The 16,842-nt window shown below is 36.4% G+C and overlaps 1 protein-coding gene across 3 annotated transcripts in view; it reads left to right on the forward strand.

The window, feature by feature from the left end:
• Positions 1-16,842, forward strand: part of LOC112051519 (dorsal-ventral patterning tolloid-like protein 1) — a 121,037-nt gene that overhangs the window by 85,037 nt on the left and 19,158 nt on the right. For 2 of the 3 annotated variants that reach the window (XM_052883939.1, XM_052883941.1), the window contains exon 4: positions 11,631-11,702. The exons of the other annotated variant lie outside the window; for it this stretch is intronic. In XM_052883939.1, coding sequence (XP_052739899.1) covers positions 11,631-11,702 — 72 coding nt within the window. The remainder of the gene's footprint in view (positions 1-11,630; positions 11,703-16,842) is intronic. 3 annotated transcript variants of the gene reach the window in all.

Raw genomic sequence — 16,842 nt, forward strand, 5'->3', positions numbered from 1 at the left:
AATTTCTTAAAAATAGACACTGAAAAGTTGGAGGTGCAGACAGACAGACATACACGTCAAAATTATAAAACCCCTCTTTATTAAGGGGGTTAAAAAGGAAAGATCACAACTATCACACAATAATATGCCGTTGATACTCAATAATGTTAACAATAGGCAATAAGTATTGTTCACAAATTAGAGCTGGGAGTGGCGATGAATGGGCGTAATATCCCGCCGCCCCGCGGGCATATTGAACAAAAAACTCATTTCCATCTCGCAACAAATGACGTCCCCAGCCTACTAAGAGCGTTTTCACATTTAACAATATGGTACGATTATATCTCTTATTCGGTATTTCGTACCAGATGTGTATTATAAATATTGAGAGTAATCACCTAGTTAGTTTAAAAGTTAAATAGTTATACCACAGAGCATGAGCAACAAGGTTACATGTAGATGTCTATTTGAACAAAAAGAAAGAGTTCTGTGTTACGCACCATTGTTAGTAATTAATAATACATATAAATGCTACAATTTAAGATTAGATATATAATACTAGTTACTTCGTGCCTACAAAACTATATTTTACTTAGACCACCCTATAATCCTTTTTAAAACAAATAAATTAATATTTAAGTCGATCAACCTGTTCTCGAAATTTAGCGATAAGAAAAACTACTTGTGGGTGGGTTAAAACCAACCTAATCAGTGTACAAAATATATTTAAAATCAAATAGTTTGAGATATACCTACTAGAAAGTATACAAGGCGGGAATACTAGGAAGTACTGGTAGGTATCACAGAACAGTAACACATTTTTTAAGCTTGGTATATATTTTTATAGGGACTTACTCGCATGTTATGATTTTTGAGCATGATATAAATTATCAGCTGTACTTGAACAAAAAGTTTCTACTAGAACAATACAATACATTTTAGGTAGGTATATCTGTACTTACCATCATGTGAGATTGTAGTCAAGAGCTAACTTGTAGAGATTAAAAAAACAATATTAAATCTGTAGCATTTTACTCTAACCCTCAAACAGCGACGAGTAAGCTACGAGCTACGAGTACCTACTTGGTATACATGTACCGAGTCAGGTAATGTGAAAACACCTTAACCCCTTTCATTTTGTACCGATATATCGATAGCACCATTTCCTTCATTCTTATCGTCGTCTCACAGGACTGTGTGTATTTTCGGTGCCTTTTTTAGATTGCTGTAATAAAGATCAGCTGTAGCCTGTAGGCATTGTTGTCAGCGTCGAAAACTTACAAAGGAATAAGGGACTTTATGAAATAGAAAAAGGAATGTGTGCTGCCTTTATATTACAAGCTTTTATTTAACTCGTCCTGTTGGAATGTGGGTTAAAATCTTGGAAGCCAAATTAGTAGCACTTCCTGATTAGACTCAAAATATACTTGCGTCATCATGGGGGTTTTATGTACTAAAGGTGACTGACCTATGTGCGAGTGTTCTTAGACATGTTTAATGAAAATCGGTTGAGCCGTTTAAAAGTTGTAGGGGGTGAATATGGGGCAGATCAACCGAATGTCTGCAAATATACTCGAGTGCGATATCAAAAATGAAAGCGACCTGAAAGAGAATATTGATGGCTTAATCGAGAGTGTTCTTAGCTTCGTTTGATGAGAAAATATGTGGTGGGAAAATTGAGACATGGAAATCCGATTAAAATTAATTTTATGTTTTTTAATGATAAATTCTCTCTATCTTTCAGCAGTAATTTTCATATTTGAGAGAAGAAGATAAATTGTTATTGCGCGAAACGACCGCTATACGTTTATTAGATGAGAGATATTAAAACAAGTAATCTTTGTAAAAAGAAATACTCGCTCATTTAAATTGTTCCTCATTATTAAAATGGAATTTTTAATAATGGTTTTGGTTGAATATTTTCCTTTTTTCCTGAAAGTATTTCATAAAAAAATGTATTATACACGTTGAATAAATGGGCGCTACGGATTATCTCCCATAGATTTTTATGAGTTTCCTTTGAATTTAGAATTATATCTTGGAAGCCTAAAAACGTGACGGGTAACAGCAACAGTGATTGTACCGTCATGATTATATAATGATTTATTTATTTTGCTATCATCCGCGAAAATTCGGCGAACCCATGCGACAACGTCACCCAGGTCCGACAAAATACTCTCTACGTACGTTTCACCCCGAAACCGGAGCATCCTCAGGAGATGTTGACTCTACAACGTGCAATTGCAAAGTGTCGTTTTCGACCTTTGCTTCGTCTTTTATAGACCAAAAAGTAGGTGGGGCAAGAGGTGGGCGTTGCCAAGATACTCATAATATAAGCGATTTATCTCGCATCGCATTCAAACATTTTTATTAGTGGTGACTTCGATAACTCTATTTGTTCATTTAATAAGGTAATTCCTGACTTATTATGTTTTATTATTTCTAATTGTTCCAAAACGCATAGTCGTAGGCCTTTATTGCAAGTGTGTAAAATGTCATACATATGATTATCTGCCAGCTTATGACCAGTATCTAGGAGATGCTTTGCAAAGTGCGACCTTTGTGGACGGTCATTTCGAATAGCAACATAAATCGGGAGTTTATAAATTGCAATGTTCTGAATGTAATGCAACATATATTGGTCAAACCGGTCGGAATTTTGATACACGTTACAAAGAACACATATCCGCCGTTCGAAATGACCGTCCACAAAGGTCGCACTTTGCAAAGCATCTCCTAGATACTGGTCATAAGCTGGCAGATAATCATATGTATGACATTTTACACACTTGCAATAAAGGCCTACGACTATGCGTTTTGGAACAATTAGAAATAATAAAACATAATAAGTCAGGAATTACCTTATTAAATGAACAAATAGAGTTATCGAAGTCACCACTAATAAAAATGTTTGAATGCGATGCGAGATAAATCGCTTATATTATGAGTATCTTGGCAACGCCCACCTCTTGCCCCACCTACTTTTTGGTCTATAAAAGACGAAGCAAAGGTCGAAAACGACACTTTGCAATTGCACGTTGTAGAGTCAACATCTCCTGAGGATGCTCCGGTTTCGGGGTGAAACGTACGTAGAGAGTATTTTGTCGGACCTGGGTGACGTTGTCGCATGGGTTCGCCGAATTTTCGCGGATGATAGCAAAATAAATAAATCATTATATAATCATGATGAACTTCCGCAAAGTAACGCCTGCTTCTATCCAATATTGTACCGTCATTTTGTGGTAGAGGAAACACGTCGGACAGGTCCCAGGACTTGTGATCTTGGGTGTGGGTTTAAAGGATCATTTCAGAATCCATTAACGCTTACCTCCCCTACTCGACATGCATGACATGGTGACAATTTATGATTAATAATTACTACACAAAACACCGTGTGTGCCGTGTTAGCCCAGTGGATATGACCTCTGCCTCCGATTTCGGAGGGTGTGGGTTCGAATTCGGTCCGGGGCACCTCCGACTTTTCAGTTGTGTGCATTTTAAGAAAAATGAATATCACGTGTCTCAATCGGTGAAGGAAAACATCGTAAGGAAACCTGCATACCAGAGAATTTCTTAATTCTCTGCGTGTGTGAAGTCTGCCAATCCGCATTGGGCCAGCGTGGTGGACTAATGGCCTAACCTCTCTCATTCTGAGAATCTCGAATTCGATCTCAGCAGTAGCGTATATGGGTTGATAACGACACAAAACACTGTCGCACGTGTTTTGTGTAGGAATTATTGTATACACATGCACGCAGGACATCCTATAAAACTGATCGTGTGTTGGTCATGATGTCCATGACATCAAGCAGATCGCGACCAGTTTTATCGTATGTCCTGCCGTTAGCGCTGCAGGCACGTGAACTTATTGGTTGCTGAGTGGCTAGTACCACGGCTGTATAGATCTGGATGATTGTACAGTTATAGATTATAGTTTGGAATAGCATATACTTCGCGGGGCATACATAAAATATTTTTTATTGAACAGAAAGCGAAATTGAGTCATTATTTCATATAATTAATTAAACTTTGCCATGTCAAAGTTGCGGTTGTCTGTGGGACGCGATATGATAAATTACTCCTATTGTACTTGCCTAAGGAACTAGAACTTTGAAGACTGGAGTCATTATTACTGCCTCATTACTTTTGGGTGACATTTGAAAACTGTTGTCGACAGAAAGACTACCTATTTGACTGGTTTTATCATAGATACTATACGAGCATCGATAGCCCAGTGGAATGACCTCTGCGTCCGATTACGGAGGGTGTGAGTTCGAATCCGGTCCTGGGCATGCACCTCCAGCTGTTCAGTTGTGTGCATTTTAAGAAATTAAATATCACGTGTTTCAAACGATGAAGGAAAAACATCGTGAGGAAACCAGTACACCAGATAATTTTCTTAATTCTCTGCGTGTGTGAAGTCTGCCAATCCGCAGAGGCAATGGGCCAACGTAGACTAAGGCCTCATCCCTCTCATTCTGAAACGAGACTCGAGCTCAGCAGTGAGCCGAATATGGGTTGATAACGACTATAAAACTATGGTTTTACCATGGAATTATACTACCAGTAGTAGAGCGTTGTAAACCTCAACCACCAGTAGGCCAACCAACCAGCTGGTGGGTGGCGGCTCTCTCAAAATAAGTTTTGAGAGCTGTTTATATATTGGGCTATTGTAGGACGATCTAGCCGTATGTCTCTATATCTATCTCTATCCTTTATTGCGTAGAAACCACGGAACACTCGTGGCCTAACGCATGAATCAGTTCTGAAAGACCTGGAGGGGCTTAGAGCCGCCTTGGGGGGGTGGGCAAATATTTCACTAGCCTAGGTCCTTATTGAACGGATGCAGATCATATAGAGAGTGACCCTGAAGAGGAGGGATAATTTGTTTTTAGCGTAATCCATAGAGTAGAGACGACCCAACATATATGAAGCTTTCTTTTCAGCTATCTGTATGTGATTACCATCAGCGCTGTGTTATTTTTCTTTTATCCTTATCCTTCTTAAATGGAAATTAAATAATATCATATAATTGAATAATATATCATTCATTCATTCAGGTCATTATATAGTTTTCGGAAAAAAATCATCTCTACTTGGTACTCTTATGACTAAAATGTGCTCACCCTATTTCATTTTCTTTCTTTCTCTCTTTTTTTCTTCTTTTTCCGTTAATAATACTAGTGTGTATCTTATTTATTTGTGATATTTAAGTTAACTTCTATTTACTGTTCTTACTTATTTTATGCTGTGTTTATTTGTAAATAATTACTACACTTATAGTGATTTATAATTTAGTTACATTTTATTGTTTTAGTTAGTGTGATTGTAAATAAACCTAGTAAATAAATTAATATATGAAGGATAAGAAATTAATATTATCATACATATTTTATAGTCTATCAATAACTCTGTCACAAAAAGCATTTCGCTTCTCATTTTTGAGCAAGTTAATATTTAATATGTTTAGTATAAAGGATATAATTATAATGTCGATATCATCCCTTCATTTTGTGTTGAAGTTTTAGCTTCATTAAAAAGTTACTTTGTTAGGAAACTCCCAGTATGATAAATTACTTCCATTATCACCGACGAAACTTATACACTCCTTTCTTTATTGAAGCTTATTCACATAATACGATTTGTCGGACTACTTACCGTGCAGTGTTGCGAATATATTTTTATTCTTTACAAGTTAGCCCTTGACTACAATCTCACCTGATGGTAAGTGATGGTAAGTGATGGTAAATGACTAATAGTTTTCATCAAACTACGAGTACAAGTCAAGTTATTTACTAAAACGTGGTTACCATTTTACTTCAGCTTTAAATTATACATTTTAAAGATTTCATCACATCTTGGCATCATATTAAATTTATCTTGTTATGAAAATACTTAAAAAAAAAACTGAAAAATCACTTCAATACTTTTATACGCGCTTATACATTGGTCTGTATAAAATGTTTTTTCATGATCAATTCATCTAAAATCTCGATTAGTCATGACCATTTGATGTGTGATTGTACCTATTACGTACGTAATTTGTGTTGTTAATTTTTTGTAATGAAACCTGCATACCAGAGAATTTTCTGAGTTTTCTGCGTGTGTAAAGTCTGCCAATTCGCATTGGGCCAGTGTGGTGGACTATTGGCCTAACCCCTCTCATTCTGAGAAGAGACTCGAGTTCAGCAGTGAGCCGAATATGGGTCGATAACGACGAGAATGTTTTGTGTACTATTAATCCTTTTTATATCTATACTTTTCAGCGTATATAATTAAATCTTCTTTCATAGTTAAAAGTTATTGATATGATACGCAATACGCATCCACTACGCAGTAACTTAGCGTATTTCTGATAAATGATGCGATAATGTAAACTCTGATAGAAAATCTGCCTCAGAGATCAATGTAATGACAATACTCTTGCATTATTGAGAATAGTGTATTGTTCACAAAAGTATTGAAATAAAAAAATGTAAATATTCGTTCAGAAACTTTCATTGCATTGTTCTATTTTTTAACTGTATTTCAAAGTTACGAGCTTCCAATACTACTTCAGTTCTCAGTTCTGTACAAGTTAGAATACATTCACTGCCGGAACTTTGTAGAGCGTATATATGACGAAGCTTGAATTAATTGTAAATAATAGTTTAAGTTTCAAAAAGGAATAATTCAGTTCGCTGCATTAATTAGATCGAGGAAAAGTATAAAAATAGTTTCGTACTGATAAAGAGCTGGGATAGCCCAGTGGGTGACCTCTGCCTCCGATTCCGGAGGGTGTGGGTTCGAATCCAGTCCGGGGAATACACCTCCAACTTTTCAGTTGTGTGCACTTTAAGAAATTAAATATCACGTGTCTCAACGGTAAAGGAAAAATATCGTGCGAAAACCTGAATTTACACACAAACACGAAAATGGTCCACTCGAAGTATAAGCGATGCCGTGGAAAGTAGTAGCGATGAATGATAAACCCATGACCGCACCTAACTTGCCAAGCTATAACGATGTTATTTCTATTTCGGGATGTCGAAGTCGCTATAAAATTCAACATATTTATTTATTACTAGTAAAATAAATATAGAGGTTGCCAATAAAATACTACAATAAAAATATATGGGATGTTTAGACTTAATGCCATAAAGCTTATTTGTGTATTAAAAACATGTATAACCTTCTTTATGCATATGATTGAAGGAGCGCGCTTGCTGTTCCTCGGCCCATTAAAATGAACCACAAACTCAATTCGAAAATAACGCAACACGTTCGTTATTTGAAAATGTGCAACAAACAATAAGTGGTGAAGGAATCCAATCATTATGAAAACGGGAAACGGAAACTGAGGAAAGAAAAAAGAAAGCTCAGGTATAAGCGGGAGTCTTAAAGCGACTGGGATTTTGATCCCTGTTGCAGCTATGTAGAGTCGAAAATTCCTTGTAAAGAGACTTGAAGAGTTTGAGAATGCATTCAATGCTGAAAATTCATAAACCGACTGCCGAGTCTACGTTCTAAATGCTTTAGAAGTTTTTAAATTTCGAAATATAGAACGGAATTACTATTTTTATACGATACGATATCATTAAAAAATATTTCCCTTTTTCCTAAGTTTATTTTAATACTTGTTGGGAAGGCAGGTTTTAATGAGAATTTAGGTTTACTATTGCTTTTATTAATAATAAACTATCTTTTTACAATAGTAATTCCTGTGTGTTTTGAAAATAGATCCGTTTGCCTTAAAGCATCTAGTCTTTAAGAAATTCGTCATATTTCTTTATGTATATACACATACTTGTTTTTTTTGAGAAACAATGGTATACTAAGCTAACTTATTTTAACAACTATGCCTACTTGGAATGGTGGCATGACTTAGTAAATTAATTATTCTGGACATTGAAGTGCAAAGTGCTGGAAGCAAATTGCTGTGGCCTGCAGGTAATACATAGAACACACCAGTATCGACCTTCACTAGACACATAACCTACTCTTCATAGCCCGTCAGCTGGGGTCGACCAACCCAGGTCAACTCGCGACCTATCTCTCTCTCTTGTTATCTAACCAATTCTTTGAAGGCTCTCGTTTCTCAGTGCAGCGCCGTATTACGAATGCCCGGCTGCCCACTCTGATCTGTTGATGGGCCCCTGATCCGATCCTGATTCGCGTGGGAGCCGGAGGTTTTCCCATATAGTAGTTGTAGTAATAGTTTGTAGTAATTCCAATTTTAGCACTAATAAATAAAGATAGAAACATACTATTAACGTGGGACATGATCCAAATAAACATCATTACAAATACTCGTTATTTTAAATGACTAAATGTAACACTTTAAACTACTAAAAAAAAGTCTGGTTAACGTTGATTTAGTTGTATTGCTCAACTATGCTTCTATACTACTCGTATTATAAAGAGGTAAAGTTTGTGGTATCGTAGGGGGTAATCTTTGGTAGATCCAAAGATGAACCGTTTTTGTAAATTCTTTTACCGTTAGGAAGCCACGTGATTTGTGAGTATTATAAGCTATTATCCCCGTTTTTCAACGGGAACGAAAACTACGCGGCAAACCGCAGCGCGTCTGCTAGTGTTGGAATAAATACGCTTCTAACGGTACTGTGTCTGAAACTTTACTCCGTGAACTTTGTTTAGCAAGTTAAAGTCGAGAAAGTTCCACGTTAAGGTACGACGAAGTTTATTTCATTAATGCTATACATTATACCTAGTCAACATTCAAATACTTTAGTTGATAAATTATGATGACACCTATTTAAATAAATGACTGGGTAACCACTACTATGCTTTTTACAAGCTGGTAATTAGAAAGCGGTGAATAAGATGTGGTAATAAAATTTATCAACTTATATACGTTAGTTAAGCCGGATTTACATTTGTCTAACGTGTCGATAACGGTATCATACATTTAAATGCGGCACATCAGAAGCCAACACGACATGTCACAACACATAAGTGTAAACGTTGTTGTACAAACTGTATGATACCGATTCTGTTTTGATGCGTCACAACATGACACGTCAGACAAATGTACGATTAAATCCGGCTTTACCGATTTTTCATGTACATTGATAACAGACTGATTGTACTCGTAATATCAACCCTCTGTCACCTTTGACTATTTTTTTTTCATTTGAAACAGGCTCGCGCTTGACCGCGACGCTTACCTAGAAGATGCTTATTCTCTCTTGTCTTAAAAAAATACTAATAATACATAGACTTGGTGATAAAGTTCGTGCTTACTTACGTACGTGCGTTGCTTCGTACGAACTCTAGGGATGTCAAAGATATAGAGATAGAAACCTACCCGGTGTTTCGTAAAGGTTTCGTTAGAGACACTGACTCACTGTAAGACTCACTGACACTGAGAAAGGAACTATGTAGTTGGAACTTTGTATGCAAGTCTGTTCTTAGAAGGTAGAAGGGTCAGTTCCGTCTTATAGTACTTCTTAATACTTCTTTAGAGTGTGTTTCGTGTACAAAATATGTCTGTTTATTATTTGTAGCACATAATGCATTATAGTACAAGCTTTTAGTAAATGTCTTTGACGGACTTACTTTCTAGCGAAGATATAAAACGGCGTAGCAATCGTCTACGACGCGCTACGGTTTATCGTTACGAAGGCTCAGTATAGGAATATATAAAGAAAGGAGCACCTTTAAGGCTTTTATGTAGTACCAGTCGCATTGGGTTTACGGTCATATATTTATTTGAGGTAGTTATAGCAGTTAAAATATTTAATTAAAAAATGTTTATAAGAGCAAAAATAACGCAAAAACAACACACAGAAACACTTATTAGGCTCCGAATTTGCGGCAGCATTTTGGAAAAAGAATGGTAGTTCATATGTTTGTGCATTTATTTATTTTATTAAATAATAAAAGACAATGGTGTAGGAAAAGGTGCATACATAAACTAATGACTATGGTATGGCTGACTACGTGACGATCGTTATTTGATATTTATGATAACGGCCGTTACTGACAATTTGTGTTAAAAGTAGTCGATTACAGGTAGTATTAACATTCATATTTTAATTGAGTATCAGTGTTGGTATAAATATAAGGGTATTTTAATGACTTGAGCTCAGTTGTTTGTTAGGCAGCATAGACGCCGTCAGTGATTTTGTGCAATTTTGTTTTGTGTTGTAATTATTGTTTATCATAAATTGTTTAGTGTGGGCATGGAGAACATGTCTGTGAGGGAACGTGAGGGTTGGCTAGTCGGAAGGCATCCCTTAAAACTAGTCTCTAGGTCACAAGTCCTGGGATCTGCTCGAGGTGTTTCCTCTACCACAAAATAATGGTATAATCACTGTCGCTGCTACTCGTCACGTCACACTTGATACACATAATATCTGAGGCACAGTTTTCTTACACAAGTTTAAGTACTATTAAAAATTTCTTAGAAGAAATAAGTTTGTAGATTAAGCTTAGCTTGAAAAAATTAAAAAAAAAAACAATGACACTTGGATTAAGTAGAGTGTGTTTTCAAGTTTGTAAATAGAATAATAATACGTTTATAACACTATGGGATATAGACTATAATACCTACATTTTTATTTCCAACTACGTAATACAACATGTCGTATCGTAGAGTTGAGTAATTTAGACAGGACATTTGCTAAAGGAATGTGCGGGCTTAGTTTACTGGAGGACTTTATAGGCAGTTACATGACAGTTACACTACAGAGTAGGTACTACGTCATACTTAAGGCCTGTACTTACATTGCAACTAGAACATATTTTTTTGGTAGAAAAATAACCAAATCCAAAAAATACCTATTTTTTCTACAAATTCAAAATATCAGCTTAATAATATATATACCTACTGAAAAATGCTCTAAAAATAAAAACAATTTATATATTTCTTTAACACTGCGTTATTTTGTTGAGAATTGGTGATTCTAAAGTTCCACGATTAAGGTATTGACGACTAGTTTAGTTTTCAAACCAAATCAGTTTGGATCGTGCCGCGATGCAAGAACCAGCTCATGACTAAGGGCCCCGTATGGGTTCGAAACTAGTCGAGCATACTCCGACCTAATATCACGTGAGTTTTAGCCATGTTTCATAATCAATTAATATAAATAACACTCACGATAGTTTAAATTCTAAAAAAGACAATCACTATTGTCGTACCCACTCCTCATACATATTAAACGAATTTAATTAAATTAACAAATTGTGCCTGCCTGAGTATAATTTGTTAATTTTTTCCGAATTAGTTCCGAGACTTGGTCGCGAACTATCATTTAAGAGGGCTCAGAGTCACACAGCGGGCGATGGAACTAGCTACTCGTATAATCGGTATTTCTGTATGATCGAATCAGAAGTGAGGAGATCCGCAGAAAAATCAAAGTCACAGTCAACGGTTAATCATCAAGATATTTCAAAAATCGCTCGACGTACAAAGTTGGAACTAGGCAGGGAGGTAGTTTATTGTTAGTAGACGTCCGCTAAAAATGGATTTTTTGACAGGGCCACAAACAAGTCGCGAGGGTCCGCTAGTACTTATTGTAACGGTCTACTTCAAGGCCCACTGATATTGATAGGTGATGATCTACTAGGTTGCCCCAGTTATAAAAACAAAATGAATGAATTGAAGTAGTAATGAATGCGAGGCTTAACTGTTTGTTATTTCTGTGCAGTGCGCGCGGGAGAGACCACGGAGCTCTCGAGTGCGGCTTCGCTCGGCGAACCCTCGCCTACTAAGCTTCCAAGTATGTCCATACGTTTCCTACAACTCATGATTTTGCGCTTCAATAAGATCTCTAAATGTTATAACACATCACAGGGATTATAATTGTTCGTGAAGAATAAACTAATAGACAAAGGTCGGTGACCATAGAGCCTAATAAATCGTGTTAATTTTGGATGTACGGTGTTAGGTGTAGTGTAATAACGTTTGCCTTTTCCCTACGGGAAAGAATAAACTTGAAAAACAATTAGGAAATTAAATTTTTGAGATATTAATGCATTATTTACTTTAATTTTTTCGTTATTGCTTTATATTTATTCTTGGTTGGTCTATGCAGTTTATTTACGTAATCATATTTCAAAAATGTAATAACAGTTGTTGTGACAAATTAAAAAAAAAAATTTTAACCCTGTATTCTTTACCTAAATAAAACATACGATTTATTCCAATTAAATATTAAATATGCATATTTGAATTTGGTATAGTACTATTTTATTAACACGCTTATATTAGTTTCACTTGATTTTTTTGTACACTTCCCGGTCTTCGATTAGGGTGAAATTTTGCACATGCTCTGAGTTCCGATGACAATATATGACTAGGCAAGAAACGTCATTACAAATCCAATACCTACGGCGGCCTTCCCCAGATAGCGGACAGGCTATTTGTAATGCACCCCCCATGATATGGGTATCAAGCATGTTTTTTAGTTTTTTAAACTATTCATGTTATTATATGCATAAATAAGTAAGATAGTTACCGACAATAGGGACTTGTTTGACTGATAATTGATTTTCTTTGTTCGTAACGATGATTTGCGTATCATGCGCAGAAAAAAATCATTTCATACGATCAGTTTACCCGCGTAGTTCCCGTTTCCGTGGAATAACGGGGATAAACATTAAATATAGTATAACTAGCGGACCCGGTCAAACTTCGTTTTGACATAAGTGCACTTATTCTCTATACCTACTCTACCCCTACCCTACCCCTACCCTACCCCTACCCTACCCCTACCCTGCGCCACAGTGCGGACAATTTCGTTATTTTCATTTTAACACAAAATTACTGAACCGATTTACATAAAAATTAAATGGGACTAATCTGGAAGTATAGACTACAAACAAAAAAAGAATTTTTAAAATTGGTTAAGAAATGACAAAGTTAGGCGGTAACAAACATAAAAAAAACATACTGGTCGAATTTAGAAATTCCTCTTTTTTTTGAAGTGGGTTAAAAATACGCATACACAGTTATTGAGATCTTATTGTAGCTTAGCTTAGTACCATCATAGTTACACGCACTCGAGTTGATTCCGTCTCCAAAGCTTTTGCCCTACATCCGATATCAAGTACCACACTCGAAACCTCATTGACAATCTTAGAAATTATTAAAATTATTTTTCATCACGGAATATATTTATTTATATACGCTCTTCATATTGCTTTAATGAAATCCCATTAACGCAACGATATTAAAAAAATAACAATAGCATTCATTATAATAATGCCTTTACGGTCGATGGTTTTGTCTTTGCGGCTTTGAGTCTTATAATTATTTTCTTTTTCTAGAATATTTGCTATCTTTTTAAAAAATGACAGTATTAAATAAATGAGTTTTTACTTCTTCTAAGGAATTCTCAGTATCAGCCCAGAGTTGGGAAATTGGTGGTGTTACAACCCCCGATAACCCTTTGGGGACTTCGTTGATCGTTATAATCATACTAAGCCAACCAACCCGCATTGGCTCAAGTTTTACATTCACTCTTCTACGAGTATAAGGAAGGTGGCCTTGTATAGATCCGTTAAAATATACTGATAATGATCATAAATTACAAGTAAAAATATAACGTGGAATAAGTAGACTTAATTCCTACAACTTGCTAATGGAATGTCATTTATGATCAATAAAATTACATTACATTGCACTTCTGATAATCACACGGGCTGAATATCGAGATCTCGTATCTCATGGAATGATATTGAATACTGCGCACTGCTATGCTATCGTAGACCTCGACTAGGTCTACGAAATACGTCAGGGATGGCAAAATACACAAAGTAACAGTATCGATCATTACCGGAGCGACCGCTTAACTTGCTAATTCTACCCTCTAACTACACTATTATTAGATGTAAACCAGGATTAATTATCGCATGGCCAGGAGTCAGCCACCAGCGGATCTCGGACTTGCAATCGATTCCAGTCGGGTTAAATACGTCTTTTACGGTAAACCAATACTCCCCATTCTCCACTCGTGTTGGCTCCCAACTAAGTAACTAACAATGCAATTACCTTACTACTACTATTAACTCGTCACTGACTCACTACCGAGCCGTCTCGAACTAACTCAAGTGCTCAATTGAATAAACCTGAGAACTAACGCATTCTCAGAGATCGTCGACTGACAGATGTTCACAGACAAACAACTGACAGATAATATACGTTTCTAACATTATAAAATACGATATTAAATTATTTACTCTAATGAATGTAAGATGGCGCTATTATCTAACTCTGCGACAGTCTACGAAATAAAAAAAATAATTCGTGGAATCTAAATGTATATTTTTCCATGTTAGTAAATCCGTATGTACCAACTTTCAGAGGTCATTTAATAAAATGGAGGCATGTTTTTATTCTGCGTAATCCTTTTTAATGAAGGAAAAAATAATTGAGTTCGCCCCCGACCTCGGCCGCTCGTGTGGTTAGCGAAAAAGTTCTAATGACCACGGAAAGGGTTTCACGTATACAGCCACGTGGAATTAAAATACCTCCTTTCCACAGAGGTCGGAGGTTACTGAGAGGCCATAGGTTCGATTCCCGACTGTTGAACTTATTCATCCCTAACACATCATCAACATGGACGTCCACTGCCGTCTGCATCAAGCAAATTCCTGCGACTCGCTTGATGTCGTCAGTCCACCTGGGGGGGTCGACCAACACTGCGTTTTCTAGTGCGGGGTCGCCATTATTTGGGACCTCTTACCAGATTGACTGACGTGGCGTGCACATTGTTTTTAACTAGGGTAGGCATTATTCGAGTACATACAAATTGTATAAAATGGGAATCCTACTCCAATTCCAATACTGGAGCTTTCTTATTCTTAGAAATTTTCAGTGAAAATTCTTTGCTAAGTTCTTTTTTTTTAATCTTTACAAGTTAGCTCTTGACTACAATCTCACCTGATGGTAAGTGATGATGCAGTCTAAGATAGAAGCGGGCTAACTTGTTACGAGAAGGATGACAATCCACACTCCGGTTTCTACACGACATCGTACCGGAACGCTAAATCGCTTGGCGGTACGTCTTTGTCGGTAGGGTGGTAACTAGCCACGGCCGAAGTCTCCCACCAGCTAAAGTTTTCCAAAACCTAAATTCTCAAGTTAGTTGAGTAATGTGTTACCAAAGGTACTGATATTAATTCGCTAAAATGAAAATTATCCCAATATTCAGCCACAAAGTATCGCTACGGAATATTAAAGCTTTGGTTCTTTTGTCGGCAGCTAGAGGTATCTACTTTGTGAATTCTTGGCTCATTTGCGCAAAGGCTCAGCAGAACAAATACCTGCGTAATATTTCAACAATCCCTTTCCAAGTATTTGAAATAAGTAAGTTTTATAAGGAGGTTGTTGAGTTTTACTTGTAATTTTAAGTCTCTATAGCCTCACGGTTAGATAAAGGAGCAAACTTCAGTCCATGATTTTCCACATACTCATTTTAATTATGTTACGTAAAAAATCAGATAGGTATTTGTAAAGATAATTTTATTTTAAAAGTAACTGACATTTCTATTAGGTTTTAAAGATAAGTTGTCAATAATGACGAACAAAAAGCATAAGATTGAAATTTTAAGTCGAGGAAATTGATAGAGGAACGGAACTGGGGACTGCAATCAGTTTGGCCCATCTCGGAGCGATACCGACAGGAGATAACAACTAAATTGATTAACTTGTCCGGCCAGCATCGAATATAACTTTGAAGGACAGAGTTTAGAAGATGCTTATCATTCAATAAGCAAAGGCATTTCTTAAAAAAAAAAAACATTTTAGCAGACTCAGAAAAGATTACAAAAATAATAAACTAATCTCGAACAATGGTTATGATTCACAACATTTGTCAGGACAACTTAATTAACAAATCAAACTGTAACCAAAAAAAAACCCCTAAAATGGCAGGGAATGACCTTGAGTGAAGTCACGCACTTGTGAACGATGTGTGTAGGGTTAAAGGCGCCTTTGACAGATATCTAACACTCCCCATTTCCACTCAAGTCACTCTCCCCGCCTATCCCAAGTAAGGAATTACACAACAAGAGATGTGGACAGCTCGAACGCCACGAGCACACTGAAGCCATCCGTACTGCAAGTGGTTGCAACGCGGCGATAACAAACATACACACAGCCGAACGTAGAACCTTATCCTTTTTGGAAGTCGGTTAAAAAGGCAGGCATCCATAGATCCGCATCATACGTGTCGGACGCATCGCATTAAACGGATTTTTAATTTTACAGTAGATTCGTGCGATCCGTATGCGGATCAGTGGACACGCTTGTATGACTTTCTATACAAAGAATACTATGAACTGTTTGATGCGATGCTTCTGATACATAGGTACGATGCGGAACTGTGGACGCTTACCATAAAGGTATTATCATTCTTTAAGCAATAGACTGACATTTTAAGAATTTAAAGAGTAAGATCGCTTACTCGGTTGTGTGACACGGAACTCATTGCGAATACACATTGCACAATATACTGCTTCTGGCTAGACCCACATAAATTTCCACATAAAACATCCAAAAAAAAAAAACAAATAAATTAAAGCTTGTGTTATGTTCATGTTCTGACTATAAAAATGAAAAACAAGCGTACTATAATAAGCAATACAACTGATGTAAAACTTCTTTCAAAAATAAAAAAACAAAACGCCATCTATGAGCCTTCTTGAATGAACAGGTTCTTAAAATGTCCAAAAAGGGGTTATTTCAAAGTTCTCTAAGAACGCCATCTAGTGGTAGTTTAAGAGAACAAACACTGTTTCATTATGCCTGTAGGTGGCCGCACGTATCTTAAAAGCCTCACCTGACTACACATTTCGTAACGCATTCGTTAACTAACTCCCCAAGTCGAGCGTGGATTACGTAGTTTTGCTTCAATT

Source organism: Bicyclus anynana, chromosome 10 (genome assembly GCF_947172395.1).
Source record: "Bicyclus anynana chromosome 10, ilBicAnyn1.1, whole genome shotgun sequence".
NCBI lineage: Eukaryota > Metazoa > Arthropoda > Insecta > Lepidoptera > Nymphalidae > Bicyclus > Bicyclus anynana.